At 38.4% G+C, this 24,765-nt stretch overlaps 1 protein-coding gene across 3 annotated transcripts in view; it reads left to right on the plus strand.

Moving 5' to 3' along the window:
- PPP1R1C (protein phosphatase 1 regulatory inhibitor subunit 1C) overlaps positions 1-24,765 on the plus strand; it is a 107,853-nt gene that overhangs the window by 76,837 nt on the left and 6,251 nt on the right. For 2 of the 3 annotated variants that reach the window (XM_053698528.1, XM_053698527.1), the window contains one exon: positions 2,894-2,959. In XM_053698528.1, the coding sequence (XP_053554503.1) occupies positions 2,894-2,959 (66 nt within the window). The remainder of the gene's footprint in view (positions 1-2,893; positions 2,960-24,765) is intronic. The other variant, XM_053698526.1, reaches the window with a different exon arrangement.

A 24,765-nucleotide genomic window follows, 5' to 3' on the forward strand; every position in this document is an offset into this window, starting at 1 on the left:
GGCCCGAATAATGTCTGCCCCTTGAAAGGTATGTTAAGCAATTTAGATTTAGAAGTCACATCCGCTGACCAGGATTTTAGCCACAGCGCTCTGCGCGCCTGAATGGCGAATCCGGAATTCTTAGCCGTAAGTTTAGTTAAGTGTACTACGGCATCAGAAATAAATGAATTAGCTAGCTTAAGGGTTTTAAGCTTGTGTGTAATCTCATCTAATGGAGCTGTGTCAAGGGTCTCTTCCAGAGACTCAAACCAAAATGCCGCCGCAGCCGTGACAGGCGCAATGCATGCAAGGGGTTGCAATATAAAACCTTGTTGAACAAACATTTTCTTAAGGTAACTCTCTAACTTTTTATCCATTGGATCTGAAAAGGCACAACTATCCTCCACCGGGATAGTGGTACGCTTAGCTAAAGTAGAAACTGCTCCCTCCACCTTAGGGACCGTTTGCCATAAGTCCCATGTGGTGGCGTCTATTGGAAACATTTTTCTGAATATAGGAGGGGGTGAGAAAGGCACACCGGGTCTATCCCACTCCTTAGTAACAATTTCAGTAAGTCTCTTAGGTATAGGAAAAACGTCAGTACTCGTCGGTACCGCAAAATATTTATCCAACCTACACATTTTCTCTGGGATTGCAACTGTGTTACAATCATTCAGAGCCGCTAACACCTCCCCTAGTAATACACAGAGGTTTTCCAGCTTAAACTTAAAATTTGAAATGTCTGAATCCAGTTTATTTGGATCAGATCCGTCACCCACAGAATGAAGCTCTCCGTCTTCATGTTCTGCAAATTGTGACGCAGTATCAGACATGGCCCTAGCATTATCAGCGCACTCTGTTCTCACCCCAGAGTGGTCTCGTTTACCCCTAAGTTCTGGCAATTTAGACAAAACTTCAGTCATAACATTAGCCATGTCTTGTAAAGTGATTTGTAATGGCCGCCCTGATGTACTTGGCGTTACAATATCACGCACCTCCTGAGCGGGAGATGCAGGTACTGACACGTGAGGCAAGTTAGTCGGCATAACTTCCCCCTCGTTGTCTGGTGAATGTTGCTTAACATGTACAGATTGGCTTTTATTTAAAGTAGCATCAATGCAATTAGTACATAAATTTCTATTGGGCTCCACCTTGGCCTTTGAACATATTGCACAAAGAGATTCCTCTGTGTCAGACATGTTTAAACAAACTAGCAATTAGACTAGCAAGCTTGGAAAATACTTTTCAACTGAATTTACAAGCAATATAAAAAACGTTACTGTGCCTTTAAGAAGCACACAAAAAAACTGTCACTTTGATATAACAATGAACCGGTTTAGTTATAGCAATCAATTTTTCATATGAAATGCATTAATTTAGCAAAGGATAGCACCCATCAGCAAATGGATTATTAACCCCTTAATACCAAAAAAACGATTGACAAATAAATACGTTTTTTATCACAGTCAAAGCACAGTCTCACAGGTCTGCTGTGAGTGATTACCTCCCTCAAACTAGTTTTGGAGACCCCTGAGCTCTGTAGAGACGTCCTGGATCATGCAGGGAGAATAAGGAAGACTGTGACTGAATTTTTAATGCGTAGTAAAAGCGCCAAAAATAGGCCCCTCCCACTCTTAATACAGCAGTGGGGAAGCTCAGTAACTGATTTTATACAAAATAAACGACAGCCAAGTGGAAAATAATGCCCATAAATTTTCACCAAGTACCTCAGAGAAAAAAACGATTAACCTGTCAGTAAACGTTTTAAATATATGAATAAGAATAAAAGCCTGTTGCTAGTCGCTATCACTGCAGAGAGGCTAGAGTTATATGTATACAGTATTTTCTTAGTGAAGTGCCATTCCCCAGAAATACTTTGGTGCCAACATACATACATAACAGCCTGATACCAGTTACTACTACTGCATTTAAGGCTGTACTTACATTATATCGGTTTTAGCAGTATTTTCTCAGTCAATTCCATTCCTTAGAAAATAATATACTGCAACATACCTCTTTGCAGGTGAACCCTGCCCGCTGTCCCCTGTTCTGAAGTTACCTCGCTCCTCAGAATGGCCGAGAACAGCAAATGGATCTTAGTTACGTCCGCTAAGATCATACACAAACTCAGGTAGATTCTTCTTCTAATACTGCCTGAGAAGAAACAACACACTCCGGTGCTGTTTAAAACAACAAACTTTTGATTGAAGTAATAAAAAACTAAATTTAATAACCACACTCCTCTCCTATCTATTAGTTAGGTGCAAGAGAATGACTGGGTGTGACGTAGAGGGGAGGAGCTATATAGCAGCTCTGCTTGGGTGATCCTCTTGCACTTCCTGTTAGGGAGGAGTTAATATCCCATAAGTAATGGATGACCCGTGGACTGACTACACTTAACAGGAGAAATATATTTATATATACACAACCTGTAAAATAATGTTTTCTAGACTATACATTGCATTGTAACAATCTAACACTATGGGCTCCATTTGTTATATGCCGGGTGCACAAGGTTTGGTCTCATTTACCTTGTCTCCACGTCAATGCTGCTTATCACATTAGGATGATTTAACTCTGCCACACTTTAGATGACGGAGAGGCTAAGTAGCTGTGTTGATAATCCTGTTTTTAGCATCAGGACCTTTTTCTATATGTCCCACACCACTGTCTAATTTAACCTTTGGGTTCCTAATTATTTCTAGATTTGAGCAATTTTGAATGGTCAATACTTTTAACCAATCAGGATTTTGAATGGTTGGTCTATCTTTTAAAGTTTAGGCTGCACACTCTTCTGAGCAGTAAATGTGACATGTCACAGTAGAGCGTCCAAAATATTGCACACTATTTTGATATTTTTTCATATATTTGTTTTTCTCTGTTCTAACATTTTTCTTCATACCTTTAAATACAGAATGTGTCCCCCAAGCAGAGGAAGCAAAGTGTGTACACAGCACCGTCCATGAAAGGTACTGTTCAGGTACTGTCTTTGTTATGTTGTCTTAATAGCATTTAACATTTAATATGTCAATGTATCATTTTTTGTCAAAGGTATGTTGTTGAATGATTAGTTATTTGATAATTATCATTAGCAAATAAAAGTATATAGGAAAATTAAAACTATCAAATCATATCCTAATGGTACATGCATGGTTTTGGCAATAATATTTTCTTAATGGATTGCTTTAATAATTATTTTGGAATTCCCTTTGAATTTTGATTTGATGGCCCAATTTTCCTTTTTAACTTTACCTTCTATTATCATTTCCTGTTTTAGTTCTTCCTCTCCTTTCAATCTCTATTGTTTAATGTTCTGAAAGATAATGTTGACAGCATCATAACTGTTATACAAAAACTACATATAGCAGCTCAGATACAAAAAAGGTTCGCTTTGTTTTCTAACCATTCCAATTCATAAGACAAATTTTAATTAAAAAAGGAGAAGCTGAATCATGTTGAAAAAAGGAAGGGAAAAAAAGCATATGTACACCAGTTTAGCTTTATGTATAATACATAGTTCTTTAGCTTTATTTATAATACATAGTTCTAAGTGAATCATATTACCCTTGTTTTGTGAAATGCTTAACTATCTAACAATTGCTAATTGTTTTATGTGCACCCCCTATATGGAAATATTAATTAACGAATAAATACATTATTTAATTAAACAGAATACTTATATACAGGTTCATTTTCTGAGCAGTTGCACACACACATACTATATATATATATATATATATATATATATATATATATATATATATATATATATATATATATATATATATACATACACACACACAAACATACACATATATATGTATAAAACATAAAATTAAGTAGACAATAAGTTTTGAGAACAGGTATTGTTCAATAAAATGACACCATACTCACTGTATTGTACTAAAACCCTTTTTTTTTTAATAAATTAATTGATTTTTTGCAAATTTAAACTTTCAGGATTCAGATAGTTCATGCAATTTTAAACAAATTTCCATTTTACTTTTATCATCAAATTTGCTTTTTTTTCTCTTGGTATTCTTGTTAAAAAGCTATAGTTAGGTATACTCATTTGCTAATTTATATCCTTAAATAAAAGTTCTTCTTGGCTAATTTTCCTAACTTCTGATTTGAACTTTTCATTTTCCCTTTTCTTGTATCCTCTTTCCAAAAATCTATTTTCTAGAATATTTGCTTGTATTTAATAATCCCTATTATCGGTGCAATGTTTCTTTAGCCCCAAAAACTGTCCCTTTGGAATATTTATTTTCCATATTTTATGATGGCAGCTTTGGGCATGTATGTTATTGTTTGCAACTACTTGTTTAAAGGGACACAAAAGTCAAAATTAAACTTTCATCATTCAGATAGAACATGCAATTTTTAACAACTTTACAATTTACTTTTATTAACAAAATGTGCACTGTATTTTTATATTTACACCTTTTTGAGTTACCAGCTCCTACTGAGCATGTGCAAAAATTAACAGATTATACATATATGCATTTGTGATTGGCTGATGGCTGTCACCTGATACAAGGGGAGTGAAAATGGACATAATTTAATATTTGTCAGAAAAAAATCTACTACTCATTTAAAGTTCAGACTCAGGGGCTGAATTATCAAGCTCAGAATGGAGCCTGATGCCCCTGTTTCCACACGAGCCTTCAAGCTCGCCAGAAACAGCAGTTATGAAGCAGTGGTCTTAAGACCGCTGCTTCATAACTGGTCCACTGCCTCTGAGGCTGCGGTCTGCAATCCGCCCGATCCTTTACGATTGGGCTGTTTGACACCCCCTGCTAGCGGCCGCGAATCTACAGGAGGCGTCATTGCGCAAGCAGTTCTGGTGAACTGCTTGTTCAATGTTAAATGCCAACAGCGTATGCTGTTGGTATTCAGCGATGTCTGTTGGACATGATACGCTACAGCATATTATGTCGGACAGACATTGAAAAATTGGCCCCATAGGGCCATCATGTCCGCTGCACATCGATAAATCCCGACAGCATATGCTGTCAGCATTTATCATTTCAAGAGAAATGCTTGTGCAATGCTGCCCCCTGCACATTCGCGGCCATTCAGCTGCAAGCAGGGGGCGTCAATCATCCCGATCATATTCGATCGGGATGAATTCTGTCCGCCGCCTCAGAGGTGGCGGACGAGTTAAGGAGCAGAGGTCTTAAGACCGCTGCTTCTTAACTTCAGTTTCAGAGGAACCTGAAACTATGAGGGTAGATTGCAGCATCCACTGCTTGATAAATCTACCCCTAAGTGCTATTGCATTGTATTTTATCATGTATTTGTTGATTATGCAAATCTACTATATTTACTGGTAATTTAAATAATATTTTGTCACAATTTTTGATTTCTGATCTCTATATCAATATCTAAGAAATGTAGTTTACTTTAAATGCACTAATTTAAATTTGTACATATATTTTAACATGGCACAGGGTAAAATCATGTTATCTCCTGTACATTTTTTTTTATTGAAAATATATTCATTTTTTTTATATATGCATATATGTGTATATGGTTAGAATATGTTTGTTTTTGGATTAAATGGGTGTTTTGCTAAATGTATTTACAATGGGAATTAGTGTTTCCTAAACAGAAATTAAACTCTTGAAAATGTAAAAAAAAAAGAAAAAGAAATGTAGTTTATTGATGTGCAACGCTAAAATTTTTGTTTCATTTTCATTAGTTAAATAAATAAATTTGTTTCTGCAAATTAGTTTGGTTAATTTAAAAAAAAAAAAAAAAAAAACAGTTTCGGCAAATTAGTTATGTTAAGTTAAATAGTTTTTTCGGACACTGAACCCAAATTTTTCAGATAGAGCATGAAATTTTAAGCAATTTTATAATTTACTCCTATTATCAAATTTTCTTCCTTCTCTTGGTATCTTTATTTGAAATGCAAGAATGTAAGTTTAGATGCCGGCCCATTTTTGGTGAATAACCTGGGTTATTCTTGCTGATTGGTGGATACATTCATCCACCAATAAAAAAGTGCTGTCCAGAGTGCTGAAACAAAAAAGCTTAGATGCCTTCTTTTTCAAATAAAGATAGCAAGTGAACGAAGAAAAATTGATAATAGGAGTAAAATAGAAAGTTGCTTAAAATTGCATGCTCTATCTGAATAATGAAAGAAAACATTTGGGTTCAGTGTCCCTTTAACTTTAGGGCAATGCCCTGCAAAAACATAATTTATGTAAGAACTTACCTGATAAATTCATTTCTTTCATATTGGCAAGAGTCCATGAGCTAGTGACGTATGGGATATACAATCCTACCAGGAAGGGCAAAGTTTCCCAAACCTAAAAATGCCTATAAATACACTGCTCACCACACCCACAATTCAGTTTAACGAATAGCCAAGTAGTGGGGTGATAAAGAAAGGAGTAAAAAGCATCAACAACGGAATTTGGAAATAATTGTGCTTTATACAAAAATCCATAACCACCATTAAAAGGGTGGGTATCATGGACTCTTGCCAATATGAAAGAAATGAATTTATCAGGTAAGTTCTTACGTAAATTATGTTTTCTTTCATGTAATTGGCAATAGTCCATGAGCTAGTGATGTATGGGATAGTAATACCCAACATGTGGAACTCCACAGAAGAGTCACTAGAGAGGGAGGGATAAAATAATAACAACCATTTTCCGCTGAAAAAAATAAATCCACAACCCAAAATATCAGTTTATTCACATAATGAAAAGAAAAAACTCAAGCATAAGCAGAGGAATCAAACTGAAACAGCTGCCTGAAAAACGTTACTACCAAAAACTGCTTCAGAAGAAGCAAATGCATCAAAACGGTAGAATTTAGTAAATTTATGCAAAGAAGACCAAGTTGCTTCTTTGTAAATCTGATCAGCTGAAGCTTCATTCTTAAAAACCCACAAAGTGGAGAATGATCTAGTAGAATGAGCTGTAATTCTCTGAAGCGGGGCCAGACCCAACTCCAAATAAGCCTGATGAATCAAAAACTTTAACCAAGATGCCAAGGAAACGGCAGAAACCTTCTGAACCTTCCTTGAACCAGAAAAGATAACAAATAGACTCGAAGTCTTCCTGAAAACTTTAGTAGCTTCAACATATTTCAAAGCTCTTACCACATCCAAAGAATGTAAGGATCTCTCTAAATAATTCTTAGGATTAGGACACAAAGAAGGGACAACAAATTCTCTATTAATGTTATTAGAATTCACAACTTGAGGTAGAAATGTAAATAAAGTCCGCAAAACTGCCTTATCCTGATGGAAAATCACAAAAGGAGATTCACAAGGAAGAACAGATAATTTAGAAATTCTTCAAGCAGAAGAGATGGTCAAAAGGAACAACACTTTCCAAGAAAGTAGTTTAATGTCCAAAGAATGCATAGGCTCAAACGGAGGAGCCTGTAAAGCCTTCAAAACCAAATTAAGACTCCAAGGAGGAGAAATTGATTTAATGACAGGCTTGATATGGACCAAAGCCTGTACAAAACAATGAATATCAGGAAACTTAGCAATCTTTCTGTGAAATAAAACAGAAAGAGCAGAGATTTGTCCCTTCAATGAACTAGCAGACACACCCTTATCCAAACCATCCTGAAGAAACTGTAAAATTCTAGAAATTCTAAAAGAATGACAGGAGAATTTATGAGAAGAACACCATGAAATATACGTCTTCCAAACTCAATAATAAATCTTCCTAGAGACAGATTTATGATCCTGTAACATAGTATTAATCACTGAGTCAGAGAAACCTCTATGACTAAGCACTAGGCATTCAATTTCCATACCTTCAAATTTAATGATTTGAGATCCTGATGGAAAAACGGACCTTGAGACAAAATGTCTGGCCTTAATGGAAGTGGCGAAGGTTGGCAACTGGACATCCGAACAAGATCCACATACCAAAACCTGTGAGGCCATGCTGGAGCTCCCAGCAACACAAACGATTGTTCCATAATGATCTTGGAAATCACTCTTGGAAGAAGAACCAGAGGCGAGAAGATTGGTAACACCAAGGAACTGTTGATGCATCCACCACTTCCGCCTGAGGATCCCTGGACCTGTACAGGTACCTGGGTAGTTTCTTGTTTAGATGGTAAACCATCAGATATATTTCTGGAAGACCCCACATCTGAACAATCTGAGAAAACACATATGGATAAAGCGACTACTTCCCAGGATGTAAAGTCTGACGGCTGAGATAATCCGCTTCCCAATTGTTTATACCTAGGATATGAACCTCAGAAATTAGACAGGAGCTGGTTTCCGCCCAAGCAAGTATCCAAGATACTTCTTTTATAGCTAGGGGACTGTGAGTCCCACCCTGATGATTGACATATGCCACAGTTGTGATATTGTCTGTCTGAAAACAAATGAACGGTTCTCTCTTCAACAGAGGCCAAACCTGAAGAGCCCTGAAAATAGCACAGAGTTCTAAAATATTGATTGGTAACCTCGCCTCTTGAGATTTCCAAACCCCTTTTGCTGTCAGAGATTCCCAGACAGCTCCCCAACTTGAAAGACTTGCATCTGTTGTGATCACAGGTTGGACAAACAAAAGAGGCCCCTTGAACTATATGATGGTGATCTAACCACCAAGTCAGAGAGAGTCGAACATTGGGATTTAAGGATATTAATTGTGATATCTTTGTATAATCCCTGCACCATTGGTTCAGCATTCAAAGCTGCAGAGGTCTCATATGAAAACGAGCAAAAGGGATTGCGTCTGATGCTGCAGTCATGAGACCTAAAACTTCCATGCACATAGCCACTGAAGGGAATGATTGAGACTGAAGGTTCCGACAAGCTGAAACCAATTTTAATCGTCTCTTGTCTGTTAGAGACAGAGTCATGGACACTGAATCTATCTAGAAATCTAAAAAGGTGACCCTTGTCTGAGGGATCAAAGAACTTTTTAGTAAATTGATCCTCCAACCATGTATTTGAAGAAACAACACTAGTTGATTCATGTGAGATTCTGCAGAATGTAAAGACTGAGCTAGTACCAAGATATTGTCCAAATAAGGAAACACCTGCAATACCCCGTTCTCTGATTACAGAGAATAGGGCACCGAGAACCTTTGAAAAGTTTCTTGGAGCTTTCGCTAGGCCAAATGGAAGAGCGACATATTGGTAATGCTTGTCTAGAAAGAGAATCTCAGAAACTAATAGTGGTCTGAATGAATCGGAATATGAAGATATGCATCCTGTAAGTCTATTGTGGACATATAATGCCCTTGCTGAACAAAAGGCAGAATAGTCCTTATAGTCACCATTTTGAAAGTTGGCACTTTTACATAATGATTCAAAATTTACAGATTCAGAACCGGCCTGAATGAATTTTCTTTCTTTGGGACAATGAATAAAACCCCAGACCCTGTTCCTGAAACCGAATTGGTATGATTACCCCTGAAAACTCCAGATCTGAAACACACTTCAGAAAAGCCTGAGCTTTTACTGGATTTGCTGGGATGCGTGAGAGAAAAAATCTTCTCACAGGAGGTCTTACTTTGAATCCTATTCAGTACCCCTGAGAGACAATACTCTGATTTCATTGATTTTGGACAGAATTTGCCCAAATGTTTTGGAAGAATCTTAATCTGCCCCCTACCAGCTGAGCTGGAATGATTTATTCCATGGCTTGGATTTATTCCAACTTGAAGAAGGTTTCCAATTGGAACCAGATTCTTTGGGGGAAGGATTAGGTTTCTGTTTCTTACTTTGTCGAAAGGAACGAAAATGGTTAGAAGTTTTAGATTTACCCTTAGGTCTTTTATCCTGAGGCAAAAAACTCTCTTCCCCCCAGTGACAGTTTAAATAATCGAATCCAACTGAGAACCAAATAACTTATTACCTTGGAAAGAAAGAGATAGTAATCTAGACTTAGATACCATGTCAGCATTCCAATATTTGAGCCACAAAGCTCTTCTAGCTAAAATAGCTAAAGACATAGATTTAACATCAATTTTGATGATATCAAAAATGACATCACAGATAAAATGATTAGCATGTTGAAGCAAGCAAACAATGCAAGACAAATCAGGATCTATTTCCTGTTGTGCTAAACTTTCCAACCAGAAAGTTGATGCAGCTGCAACATCAGCCATAGAAATGGCAGGCCTAAGAAGATGGCCAGAATATAAATAAGCTTTCCTTAGATAGGGTTCAAGTGTCCTATCTAAAGGATCTTTTAAAGAAGTACTATCTTCCATAGGAATATTAGTACGTTTAGCAAGAGTAGAAATAGCCCCATCAACTTTGGGGATCTTTTCCCAAAACTCCAATCTAACTGCTGGCAAAGAATATGATTTTTTAAACCTTGAAGAAGGAATAAAAGAAGTACCAGGCCTATTCCATTCCTTAGAAATCATATCAGAAATAGCACCAGGAACTGTAAAAACCTCTTGAGTAACCACAGGAGGTTTATAAACATAATTTAAACGTTTAATAGTTTTAATATCAAGAGGACTAGTTTCCTCAATATCCAATGTAATCAACACCTCTTTTAACAAGGAACGAATATACTCCATTTTAAATAAATAAGTAGATTTGTCAGTGTCAATATCTGAGGAAGGATCTACTGAATCAGATAGATCCTCATCAGATGAGGATAATTCAGTATGTTGTCAGTCATTTGAAATTTCATTGACCTTATGAGATGTTTTAAAAGACCTTTTACGTTTATTAGAAGGCGGGATGGCAGACAAATCCTTCTGAATCGCATCAGCAATACAATCTTTTATATTCACAGGTATATCATGTACATTAGATGTTGAAGGAACAACAGGCAGTGTACTATTACTGATGGACACATTCTCTGCATGTAAAAGCTTATCATGACAACTATTACATACCACAGCTGGAGATAAAGGCCTCTATTTATCAATGTCTGGCGGACCTGATCCGACACTGCGGATCAGGTCCGCCAGACCTCGCTGAATACGGAGAGCAATACGCTCTCCGTATTTAGCATTGCACCAGCAGCTCACAAGAGCTGCTGGTGCAACGCCGCCCCCTGCAGACCCGCGGCCAATCGGCCGCCAGCAGGGGGGTGTCAATCAACCGGCGATGTCTGTCTGCCTGCTCAGAGCAGGCAGACAGGTTATGGAGCAGCAGTCTTTGTGACCGCTGCTTCATAACTTGTGTTGAAACACGGACCTTCTAGCACCATACGGAGCTTGATAAATATGGGCCATAATCTCCACAAATTTACAACAAATGCACTTAGCGTTGGTAGAACTGTTATCAGCGAGCAGGGTTCCAACAGTGGTTTCTGAGACAGGATCAGATTGAGACATCTTGCAAATGTAAGAGAGAAAACAACATATAAAGCAAAATTATCATTTTCCTTATATGGGAGTTTCAGGAATGGGAAAAAAATGCAAACAGCATAGCCCTCTGATATAGAAAAGAAAAGAGGCATATAGGAATGGGGTTTTAAATAATGAAATTATTTGGCGCCAAGTATGACGCACAATGCAAACTGAAATTTGTTTTGGCGCTAACAACATCCGGAAATGACACACTCGCGTCATTGAAGAAGCAACCTGATGCAAGGAACTCGGCGTCAACTAAGATGCCGGAAATTACAATTTTGCGTCATCGGACGTACCTTCGCACTAAAATAATTTTCGCGCCAAAAATGACACAGTAAACTTTGGCATTTTGCGCCCTCACGAGCCTAATTTTGCCAGCAAAATTTAATGAAAAAGCAGTCAATTGAAAAAAGACTAAACCCCAGGTAAGAAAAATATTTTCCTAAATATGTTTTTCTCCCAAATATGAAACTGATAGTCTGCAAAAGGAAATATACATAAACCTGACTCATGGCAAATATAAGTACAATACATATATTTAGAACTTTATATTAATGCATAAAGTGCCAAACCATAGCTGAGAGTGTCTTAAGTAATGAAAAGATACTTACCGAAAGACACCCATCCACATATAGCAGATAGCCAAACCAGTACTGAAACAGTTATCAGTAGAGGTAGTGGAAAATGTGAGTATATTGTCGATCTGAATAAGGGAGGTAGGAGATGAATCTCTACGACCGATAACAGAGAACCTATGATATAGATATCCCGCGAGGAAAACCATTGCATTCAATAAGTGATACTCCCTTTACAACCCTCTGACATTCACTGTACTCTGAGAGGAATCAGGCTTCAAAATGCTGGGAAGCGCATATCAACGTAGAAATATTAGCACAAACTTACTTCACCACCTCCATTGGAGGCAAAGTTTGTAAAACTGAATTGTGGGTGTGGTGAGGGGTGTATTTATAGGCATTTTGAGGGTTGGGAAACTTTGCCCCTCCTGGTAGAATTGTATATACCATAAGTCACTAGCTCATTCACTCTTGCCAATTGCATGAAAGAAAGGCCCTTTTGTCCTTGGTAGTGTTTTTTTAAAAAAAAACAGGGTATTAAAATAGGAATAATTTTATTATTTTGGATAATTTTGTGTTATTTTTTGTAATTGTAGTTTGAAATTTTTAGTAATCTTAGGTTTTTTTATTTTTAGTAGTGTTAGGTTTTATTAGTTTAAGCTTAGGTTTTATTTTTATTTCACAGGTAAGTTTGTATTTATTTTAACAAGGTAGTAAATAGTTATATTGTAGCTAGCTTAGGTTTTAAATGCACAGACCTTTCTCTAAAGGAAAAACAAATGGCTAGATTAAGAGTTTTGTGTTATACTGAAAAAGCAGCGTTATCAGGTTATAACGCTGCTTTTTCACTACCGCTGGTATTACGAGTCTTGCAGATTTAGGGGCACCGCACACTTTTTTGGCCTTACCGCAAATGAACTTACGCAATTTGCGTATAGTCTTTTTTTCAATGGGACTCACATAGTGCTGGTATTACGAGCTTGTCCTGGGAGGCCAAAAAGTGAGCGATACACCCTATCCTGCCAAGCTTCCTACTGCAGTAATTATGAGTTTTACACTACAAAGCCGTAGCTTAAAACTCATAAACCGAGGCCCTCCCGCATTGCAAACACTAAAATAAAAATATTAACCCCTAATCTGCCGCTCCGTACATCGCTTCCACTATAATAAACATATTAACCTCTAAACCGCTGTACTCCCGCCTCACAAAAACTAGTTAAATATTATTAACCCCTAATCTGCTGTCCCTAACATCACCGCCACCTACCTACATTTATTAACCCCTAATCTGCCGCCCCCAACGTCGCCACCACTATACTAAATTTATTAACCCCTAAATCTAAGTCTAACCCTAACCCTAACACCCCCTAACTTAAATATAATTAAAATAAATATAAATAAAACCTACTATTAATAATTAAATTATTCCTATTTAAAAATAAATACTTACCTGTAAAATAAACCCTAAGCTTGCTACAATATAACTAATAGTTACATTGTAGCTAGCTTAGGCTTTATTTTTATTTTACAGGCAAGTTTGTATTTATTTTAACTAGGTAGAATAGTTATTAAATAGTTATTAACTATTTAATAACTACCTAGCTAAAATAAATACAAATTAACATGTAAAATAAAACCTAACCTAAGTTACACTAACACCTAACACTACACTAAAATTAAATACAATTACCTAAAATAAATACAATTAACTAAATTCAATAAAATTAGCAAAATTACAGAAAATAAAAAACAAATTACAAGATCTTTGAACTAATTACACCTAATCTAATAGCCCTATCAAAATAAAAAATAGCCCACCCAAAATAATAAAACCCCCTAGCCTAAACTAAACTACCAATAGCCCTTAAAAGGGCCTTTTACGGGGCATTGCTCCAAAGAAATCAGCTCTTTTACCTGTAAAAAAAAATACAAACACCCCCCCAACAGTAAAACCCACCACCCACACAACCAACCCCCCAGATAAAACCCTAACTATCAAAACCTAAGCTCCCCATTGCCCTGAAAAGGGCATTTGGATGGGCATTGCCCTTAAAAGGGCATTTAGCTCTATTGCGGCCCAAAGCCCTAACCTAAAAATAAAAGCCACCCAATACACCCTTAAAAAATCCTAACACTAACCCCCGAAGATCCACTTACCGGGAGAAGTCTTCATCCAAGCGGCAAGATGTACTCAACGAAGCTGGCAGAAGCGGTCCTCCAGATGGGCAGAAGTGGTCCTCCAGATGGGCAGAAGTCTTCATCCAGACGGCATCTTCTATCTTCATCCATCCAGCGCCGAGCTGGTCCATCTTCAAGACATCTGACGCAGAGCATTCTCTTCTTCAGACGGACTAACAACGAATTGAAGTTTAATCCTATTGGCTGATTGGATCACCCAATAGGATTGAGCTAGCATTCTATTGGCTGTTCCAATCTGCCAATGGAATGCAAGCTCAATCCTATTGGCTGATCCAATCAGCCAATAGGATTTTTTCAACCTTAATTCCGATTGGCTGATAGAATTCTATCAGCCAATCAGAATCTAAGGGACGCCATCTTGGATGACGTCATTTAAAGGAACCTTCATTCGTCCGTCGGAAGAAGAGGATGCTCCGCGTCGGATGTCTTGAAGATGGACCGCTCCGCGCCAGATGGATGAAGATAGAAGATGCCAAAGATAGAAGATATATTATAGAATGAGCATCAAAAATAACGTCCACAATAAGCGTCACTGAACCTCAGAAAAAAATAGCATCAGTAATAGCACAGGGTAAGCCACCTTGCATCGCATAATTAAAGGTATCAGAAACATTATGTACTCACCTTATATGACAGTCTAGCAACCATATACGGCAGCCTGATAGCCTATACATAAATGAGATAGCATAATTAAGACATTGTAAATGAAAGTACGTATTATAGTAACCTGAACGTACTGCTAAATCCTAATCATATAGAGACCCAGATTCAAGTTTGAGTGTACATAATTAGGGGGCAGAACACAATAGTGAGGCTAGGCATATGTTGATTACTAGATCTATCAGTATGACTTTACACATGTATACTTGGCCTAGGACGTGTCAGAACTTAAACATCAACTTATACTTATCCCTATCAACCCAAAGCTCCCTATGGCATATTTATAGGTCAAAAGAGTGTAGCTGAAGAACCACCTATATATACATACTTTCAGTTCTTTGTAATTTTGTTTCTTTGTATTTTTTCTGTTACAGTGCCAGTCTAGTACAGTGCTTAGACCATTAGGCTGTAATGTGTTGAGACAGAAGGTCCATCTAGCTTCCACCTGCAACAGGAGCTTATTTCTGTCCCCCCATGTGCAGTGGGGGCACATGGTCATTTAACACAAACCTCAGATCCGATGTACTGTGGCCAGCCTCCAGGAAATGTCTAGCGACCAGTTGGTCACTTTTCTTCTTATCAATGGCAGATCTAATCGCAGACTTGTGATTGGCCATCCTGGTTCGTACATCGTCAGATGTTTTTCCGACATAGAATTTGCCGCACCGCCAACTCAGCAAATATACCACATACTTAGTGGTGCAGGTCAGAAAATGTCTGATCTTGTATTTTTTATTCTTGTGCGGATGGGTGAAAGTCGAGCCAAGCAGCATAGAATTACACGTTGTCCATCCGATACATCTAAAGGAACCAGTTTTCTTCTTGGATTGTAGCCAAGTGGTATTACCATAGCAATGTGTGGGATCACTCTTTATCAGTAAATCTCTCAAGCTTGTGTTCCTTTTAAAACCAACTCTTGGGGGTTCCCAATCTGTTAGAGGGAGGGTGGAATCACTCTGCACTATGTGCCAATGTTGGCGCAAGCTTCGTCCCACTAACCTTGTGTCGGGACAATATTTGGTTGTGAACGTCATTCGTTTATCATCTGAATCTTTGACTTTTACTTTCTTATCTCTCGGGCTGTCACATAGTTCCTTTGCCTGCTGGATAAATTTCAATCGGTATCCTTTTTCCAGGAATTTTGTTGACATCTGATCCAATTGTTGTTCTTTGGCCTTAGGGTTGCTGTTATTTCTGACCACTCTTTGCAATTGTGCCTTAGGGATTGGCTTCTGGGTGGCAACTCGTGGCATGGAAAAGTGAGTTTCTGTAGGTTTGTTTTTGGTATAGAGTAGTGCCAAGTTTCTTATTACACTTTATTATTCTTAGGTCCAGAAAATCCACAGACTCCTGATCATAGTGGATCTTGAATTTGACCGGACTGTTTGAATTGTTTAAAGATTCAAACCAACTAGTCAGCTCTTGTTCTGACCCTCTCCACAGAATAAAGAGGTCATCAATATACCTGCAGTAAAACACCATCTCAGGCTTGTGGTAGATGTTCATGACTGTGCATTCATAGTGTTCCATGGCTTCAGGCAATGACTCCCCTAGGGGGAAAGCTGTGATTGGAGGAAGCCGGATTAGTCAGGTAAGTTCAAATCAAAACGGCTGCTTTCTAAACTTTGATGAATAAAAGTGCCCCTGTTTTTAATAGTATTTTTAAAAAATGGGCTTTTATTCATCAAAGTTTACCTTCACTTTAAGGAAGGCCAAAAAGATGGAGCTTGCTGACTCAACATTAATGGTCTCATCCTCTGCAGCAAACAAAATGCTAGCAGCAGCATTGTCAGTAAATGTCAGTAATTCTGTGTCCTCTATATCGGTATCCATCATGACAAGTGACAAAAAAAATACTTGAAAGTCCAATGTTCCAAATCAAGTGAGAGTGCAGGTTAGTGAGCTTAGTGAAGCTAGTGTCCAGTGAAAGACTCTCCTTACTAAGAGGTGTCACTGATTCTGGGTGCAACAGCAAATAAATAGGTATATTCAGCTAAGAAGTGCACTCTCACTTAGTCAATCAGCTGCCAGGGTGAAGGCGAAGCAATAAGCCATATAAAAAAAGGCTTGCACTCTCTGGTCTTTACTTGATCAAACAGTGTTTAATGTGATGTTTCGGGGATAACTCTCCCCTTCCTCAGACAAAGTAATACTGTGAAAAATTAACAAGTTATACAATCAAGTCCCATAGTGACCCCATCCCCTCAGGGAAAAACCGCCAAGTGGTTGCCATAGCAGCACAAAACATATACAATAATGTCATATAAGTGAAAAATGCAGATCAGTGAAATAAGGGGACAAAAGGACACCATATGTACACAAGTAACAGTGTGGGTACCAGTGTTACTACTAATAGCAATTCATAATCATATCAGACAGTTTTATAGTCATATTCAACAACTTTACAGTATAAAACACAATCAACCTACATACTTTGGCTGCTTGGTAATCGCCTATTGGTTATATTGGTGTGGGTTAGACATGTGCTGCTCATTAATCTCTGTAGTACTGTATATTTACATGATCAGCTGCTGTTTAAGGGTGCCAAACGTATATGTGTCAGTGTTACTCAGTGCGGAATTCATGCAGCAATGATGGTGTCAGTTTGACTCACGAATGCTGAGACTACAGGGTGATGAGGGACTGGTCCTTAACATCAGTGGCCGGGCCCTAACACAATCTAAGGAGAAACTCTTGAATAAAGGCTTCAGTTTTGTGCCAACTATGGCCTAGATTTAGAGTTTGGCGGTAGCCGTGAAAACCAGCGTTAGAGGCTCCTAACGCTGGTTTTGGCCGCCCGCTGGTATTTGGAGTCAGTGATTAAAGGGTCTAACGCTCACTTTTCAGCCGCGACTTTTCCATACCGCAGATCCCCTTACGTCAATTGCGTATCCTATCTTTTCAATGGGATCTTTCTAACGCCGGTATTTAGAGTCGTTTCTGAAGTGAGCGTTAGACATCTAACGACAAAACTCCAGCCGCCGGAAAATAGCAGGAGTTAAGAGCTTTCTGGGCTAACGCCGGTTCATAAAGCTCTTAACTACTGTACCCTAAAGTACACTAACACCCATAAACTACCTATGTACCCCTAAACCGAGGTCCCCCCACATCGCCGCCACTCGATTTAAATTTTTTAACCCCTAATCTGCCGACCGCCACCTACGTTATACTTATGTACCCCAATCTGCTGCCCCTAACCCCGCCGACCCCTGTATTACATTTATTAACCCCTAACCTGCCCCCCACAACGTCGCCGCCAGCTACTTACAATAATTAACCCCTAATCTTCCGACCGCAAAGCACCGCCACCTACGTTATCCTTATGTACCCCTAATCTGCTGCCCCTAACACCGCCGACCCCTATATTATATTTATTAACCCCTAATCTGCCCCCCTCAACGTCGCCGACACCTGCCTACACTTATTAACCCCTAATCTGCCGAGCGGACCTGAGCGCTACTATAATAAAGTTATTAACCCCTAATCCGCCTCACTAACCCTATCATAAATAGTATTAACCCCTAATCTGCCCTCCCTAACATCGCCGACACCTACCTTCAATTATTAACCCCTAATCTGACGACCGGAGCTCATCGCTACTATAATAAATGGATTAACCCCTAAAGCTAAGTCTAACCCTAACACTAACACCCCCCTAACTTAAATATAATTTACATCTAACGAAATTAATTAACTCTTATTAAATAACTTATTCCTATTTAAAGCTAAATACTTACCTGTAAAATAAACCCTAATATAGCTACAATATAAATTATAATTATATTATAGCTATTTTAGGATTAATATTTATTTTACAGGCAACTTTGTAATTATTTTAACCAGGTACAATAGCTATTAAATAGTTAACTAGTTAAAATAATAACAAATTTACCTGTAAAATAAATCCTAACCTAAGATATAATTAAACCTAACACTACCCTATCAATAAATTAATTAAATAAACTACCTACAATTACCTACAATTAACCTAACACTACACTATCAATAAATTAATTAAACACAATTCCTACAAATAAATACAATTAAATAAACTAGCTAAAGTACAAAAAATAAAAAAGAACTAAGTTACAAAAAATAAAAAAATATTTACAAACATCAGAAAATTATTACAACAATTTTAAACTAATTACACCTACTCTAAGCCCCCTAATAAAATAACAAAGACCCCCAAAATAAAAAATTCCCTACCCTATTCTAAATTAAAAAAGTTAAAAGCTCTTTTACCTTACCAGCCCTGAACAGGGCCCTTTGCGGGGCATGCCCCAAGAATTTCAGCTCTTTTGCCTGTAAAAAAAACACATACAATACCCCCCCCCCCAACATTACAACCCACCACCCACATACCCCTAATCTAACCCAAACCCCCCTTAAATAAACCTAACACTAAGCCCCTGAAGATCTTCCTACCTTGTCTTCACCATCCAGGTATCACCGATCCGTCCTGGCTCCAACATCTTCATCCAACCCAAGCGGGGGTTGGCGATCCATCATCCGGTGGCTGAAGAGGTCCAGAAGAGGCTCCAAAGTCTTCCTCCTATCCGACAAGAAGAGGACATCCGGACCGGCAAACATCTTCTCCAAGCGGCATCTTCGATCTTCTTGCATCCGGTGCGGGTCCATCTTGAAGCAGGCGACGCGGATCCATCCTCTTCTTCCGTTGTCTCCCGACGAATGACGGTTCCTTTAAGGGACGTCATCCAAGATGGCGTCCCTTGAATTCCGATTGGCTGATAGGATTCTATCAGCAAATCGGAATTAAGGTAGGAATATTCTGATTGGCTGATGGAATCAGCCAATCAGAATCAAGTTCAATCCTATTGGCTGATCCAATCAGCCAATCAGATTGAGCTCGCATTCTATTGGCTGATCGGAACAGCCAATAGAATGCGAGCTCAATCTGATTGGCTGATTGGATCAGCCAATAGGATTGAACTTGATTCTGATTGGCTGATTCCATCAGCCAATCAGAATATTCCTACCTTAATTCCGATTGGCTGATAGAATCCTATCAGCCAATCGGAATTCAAGGGACGCCATCTTGGATGACGTCCCTTAAAGGAACCGTCATTCGTCGGGAGACAACGGAAGAAGAGGATGGATCCGCGTCGCCTGCTTCAAGATGGACCCGCTCCGCACCGGATGGAAGAAGATCGAAGATGCCGCTTGGAGAAGATGTTTGCCGGTCCGGATGTCCTCTTCTTGCCGGATAGGAGGAAGACTTTGGAGCCTCTTCTGGACCTCTTCAGCCACCGGATGATGGATCGCCAACCCCCGCTTGGGTTGGATGAAGATGTTGGAGCCAGGACGGATCGGTGATACCTGGATGGTGAAGACAAGGTAGGAAGATCTTCAGGGGCTTAGTGTTAGGTTTATTTAAGGGGGGTTTGGGTTAGATTAGGGGTATGTGGGTGGTGGGTTGTAATGTTGGGGGGGGTATTGTATGTGTTTTTTTTACAGGCAAAAGAGCTGAAATTCTTGGGGCATGCCCCGCAAAGGGCCCTGTTCAGGGCTGGTAAGGTAAAAGAGCTTTTAACTTTTTTAATTTAGAATAGGGTAGGGAATTTTTTATTTTGGGGGTCTTTGTTATTTTATTAGGGGGATTAGAGTAGGTGTAATTAGTTTAAAATTGTTGTAATAATTTTCTGATGTTTGTAAATATTTTTTTATTTTTTGTAACTTAGTTCTTTTTTATTTTTTGTACTTTAGCTAGTTTATTTAATTGTATTTATTTGTAGGAATTGTGTTTAATTAATTTATTGATAGTGTAGTGTTAGGTTAATTGTAGGTAATTGTAGGTAGTTTATTTAATTAATTTATTGATAGGGTAGTGTTAGGTTTAATTATATCTTAGGTTAGGATTTATTTTACAGGTAAATTTGTTATTATTTTAACTAGGTAACTATTAAATAGCTATTGTACCTGGTTAAAATAATTACAAAGTTGCCTGTAAAATAAATATTAATCCTAAAATAGCTATAATATAATTATAATTTATATTGTAGCTATATTAGGATTTATTTTACAGGTAAGTATTTAGCTTTAAATAGGAATAAGTTATTTAATAAGAGTTAATTAATTTCGTTAGATGTAAATTATATTTAAGTTAGGGGGGTGTTAGTGTTAGGGTTAGACTTAGCTTTAGGGGTTAATCCATTTATTATAGTAGCGATGAGCTCCGGTCGTCAGATTAGGGGTTAATAATTGAAGTTAGGTGTCGGCGATGTTAGGGAGGGCAGATTAGGGGTTAATACTATTTATGATAGGGTTAGTGAGGCGGGTTAGGGGTTAATAACTTTATTATAGTAGCGGTGCGGTCCGCTCAGCAGATTAGGGGTTAATAAGTGTAGGCAGGTGTCGGCGACGTTGTGGGGGGCAGATTAGGGGTTAATAAATATAATATAGGGGTCGGCGATGTTAGGGCAGCAGATTAGGGGTACATAGGGATAACGTAGGTTGCGGCGGTTTACGGAGCGGCAGATTAGGGGTTAAAAAAAATATGCAGGGGTCAGCGATAGCGGGAGCGGCAGATTAGGGGTTAATAAGTGTAAGGTTAGGGGTGTTTAGACTCGGGGTACATGTTAGAGTGTTAGGTGCAGACGTAGGAAGTGTTTCCCCATAGGAAACAATGGGGCTGCGTTAGGAGCTGAACGCTGCTTTTTTGCAGGTGTTAGGTTTTTTTTCAGCTCAAACAGCCCCATTGTTTCCTATGGGGATATCGTGCACGAGCACGTTTTTGAGGCTGGCCGCGTCCGTAAGCAACTCTGGTATCGAGAGTTGCATTTGCGGTAAAAATGCTCTACGCTCCTTTTTTGGAGCCTAACGCAGCATTTGTTTGAACTCTCGATACCAGAGTTAAATTTATGGTGCGGCCAGAAAAAAGCCTGCGGAGCGTTAACAGCCCTTCTACCGCCAAACTCCAAATCTAGGCCTAAGAATGCTGATGATTTTGAATTACACATTGACTGTCAAAAAATCCTATGAATGCTGAGAATGTTGGACAACACAAGTATTCAGGAATAAGAGTATGTGTGACCCACTGAACCATAATCCCAGCATAAAAATGTATATGCGCCTTGTCTCACACAATCTGATAGGGATCAGTGGCCAAAGGTATCACAGTAACCTATTAGATGCGGAAAGAGATGCTATACACTCTCTTGCCAATGACCCAAGCATTGTTATCAGGACAGTCGACAAGGGCAGGGCCATGGTAGTTCAGAACTATGCTGACTACCAAAAAGAGATATTTAAACAATTACAGGACAAGGACACATACAGCCACTTGATGGGAGATCCTACACTCAACTTTCAGAAGATCATTAGGTCTACCATTGACAGAGGAGTTAACCAGGGATGGCATGACATGGAAGCAGCAGGTTTTCTAAAAGTATAGCCTCCTACCTGTCCAATATTATATACACTGCCTAAGTTGCATAAGACATAAAAAGCTCTCCTGGTCGCCCCATATAACAGAAATAACAGTGACTCTAAGGCCAAAGAATAACAATTGGATTAGATGTCAAAAAAAATTCCTGGACAGAGGATACCAAAGCTTGTGCTAATATTGGCACATAGTGCAGAGTGATTCCACCCTCCCTCTAATAGATTTGGAACCTCCAAGAGTTGGTTTCAAAAGGAACACAAGCTGGAGAGATTTACTGATGAAAAGTGATTCCACGCATTGCTATGGTAATACCACTTGGCTACAGAAAACTGGTTCCTTTAGATGTATCAGATGCACAACATGCAATTCTATGCTGCCTGGCTTGACTTTCACCCATCCGCACAAGAATAAAAAATACAAGATCAGACATTTTAGGACCTGCACCACTAAGTATGTGGTATATTGCTGGTGTGGCAAATTCTATGTCAGAAAAACATGTGACGATGCACGAACCAGGATGGCCAATCACAAGTCTGTGATTAGATCAGCCATCGATAAGAAGAAAAGTGACCAACTAGTCGCTAGACATTTCCTGGCAGCTGGCCACAATACATCGGATCTTAGGTTTGTGTTAATTGACCATGTGTCCCCACTTAAATGTGAGGGGGGGGGCAGTAATAAGCTCCTGTTGCAGGTGGAAGCTAGATGGACTTTCCGCCTCAACTCATTACAGCCTAATGGTCTTAACACTGTACTTGACTGGCACTGTTTCCTGTTACAAACAAAATACAAAGAAACAAAATAACAAATAACTGAAAGTGTGTATATAGGTGGTTCCTCAGCTACACTCTTTTTAAATACAAAAAGTTTATATTTTGACTTCCTTCCTCCCTCTTTAATCTGTCCTTCCTCTGTTTAATTAATTTTTTTCTAACCATTTATTACCTTACTTTACTGTTGATTCCACAACTTTTGTAGTGGAAAACCGGTAGAATTAATGGGACATGAAACTTACATACAATTTTAAACAACTTTCCAATTTACTTTTATTATCACATTTACTTCATTCTCTTGGCATCCTTTGTTAAAGGAACAGCAATGCAATACTGGGAGCTAGCTGAACACATCAGGTAAGCCAGTCTAATTAAATCATAAAAGAAAAAGAACTGGGTTTCATTTCCCTTTAAATAAGACACAACTACATACAAATAACTGTAATATCTTGCATAAAAAAACAAGCAAACGTTATAGCAGGCTGTGTCATTTTTTGTAAGAAACTCGCTAGTACAATGTGCATGCAAACTCACTGTTGCTATATTCGTTTCACAAAGTATGTTTCTAAGGTAAATTTGTTTTTTAAAGTTGTGTAATATTTGTTAAGAATTTGCAGGACGCAAAATTATTCTTCTCTAGCTGCCTATAATAATTTATTGCTGTAATTGTACAAATATTGGCTTTGGGACCTGCTTAGCAAAAGTCATGGTATCCAAAGCCTTGAGACCTGTAAATATTGCACTGGAAAGACAAATAAACCATTACAAGCTCTTAGTAACGCTAGATCATTTGTAAACGGGTAAACGTAATTGTCAGAATATAGAGACAATCGTGCCTAAGCTTTTGTGAATCTGAGACTGCTGCTGATGACATTACTGCTTTCGACAATGAGTTTATAACAATATACAACATTTCTATTAAGGACGTGTTAGAATACAAAACTGCAGCTAATACCATGTCAGAAAGTGTTATGTTCCTTTGTTTTGTAAAGTCACATTGCAATAAATTAATTTGATTATGAATTTGCGTATTATCAAAAGAGCATAATTCATAATGCTAGGAAACGTACCCTGGTGTATAGACTAATGCAAATAAAAAGGGTAAACATATTTAGTATAACAAAAGACTAGTACAGATTAATTTGTGTGCTTTGGATAGATAATTAGGAGGTAATTGCAATTTATTACATTTTAAGATTAAACATTTTTAAAAATAGAATTCTGAACTATAAAGTTTTAAATAGGAATATACAAAGATAACAGATGTGCTCTATCTATATTGATTATAGTATTAATTTAAAGATCACTTGATCCTACTTCTCTTTTCTTATATCTACTCACTCCTCAAACCCTAAACGACTCTTTTCCATTTTCAACTCTCTCCTCTACCCACCTGCACCACCCCCTTCATCTGCATTTAGTGCTCAAGACATGGCTGACTACTTTTTCAATAAAACACTTACCATCCAAAGCAACATCCCAACTCAAGCCTGCAATCTCCCAACTTTGCTGACAGTCACCTCCTCTGCTGCTCTCTGCTCCCTCCCCCCAACCACTGAGAGTGAAGTGGGTTCCTTACTGTCTTCCTCACACCTCACTATCTGCCCACTTGACCCTATTCCTTCACATCTAATACATTTTCTGTCTTCCACCCTCACTCCAGCTCCTACATATTCAACCTATCCCTTTCTGACGGTTCATGCCCAGCTTCCTTCAAACATGCAAAGGTAACCCCTATCCTCAAAAAACCCTCCCTCGACCCTAACTCTCCTGCAAACTACTGCTTACGTTAGCTTCAAAAGTCCTTTAAAAACTAGTTTTCGATTGCCCAACCCACTTCCTGTCCTCCAACTCATTG

The sequence above is a fragment of the Bombina bombina genome, chromosome 1, assembly GCF_027579735.1.
Source record: "Bombina bombina isolate aBomBom1 chromosome 1, aBomBom1.pri, whole genome shotgun sequence".
NCBI lineage: Eukaryota > Metazoa > Chordata > Amphibia > Anura > Bombinatoridae > Bombina > Bombina bombina.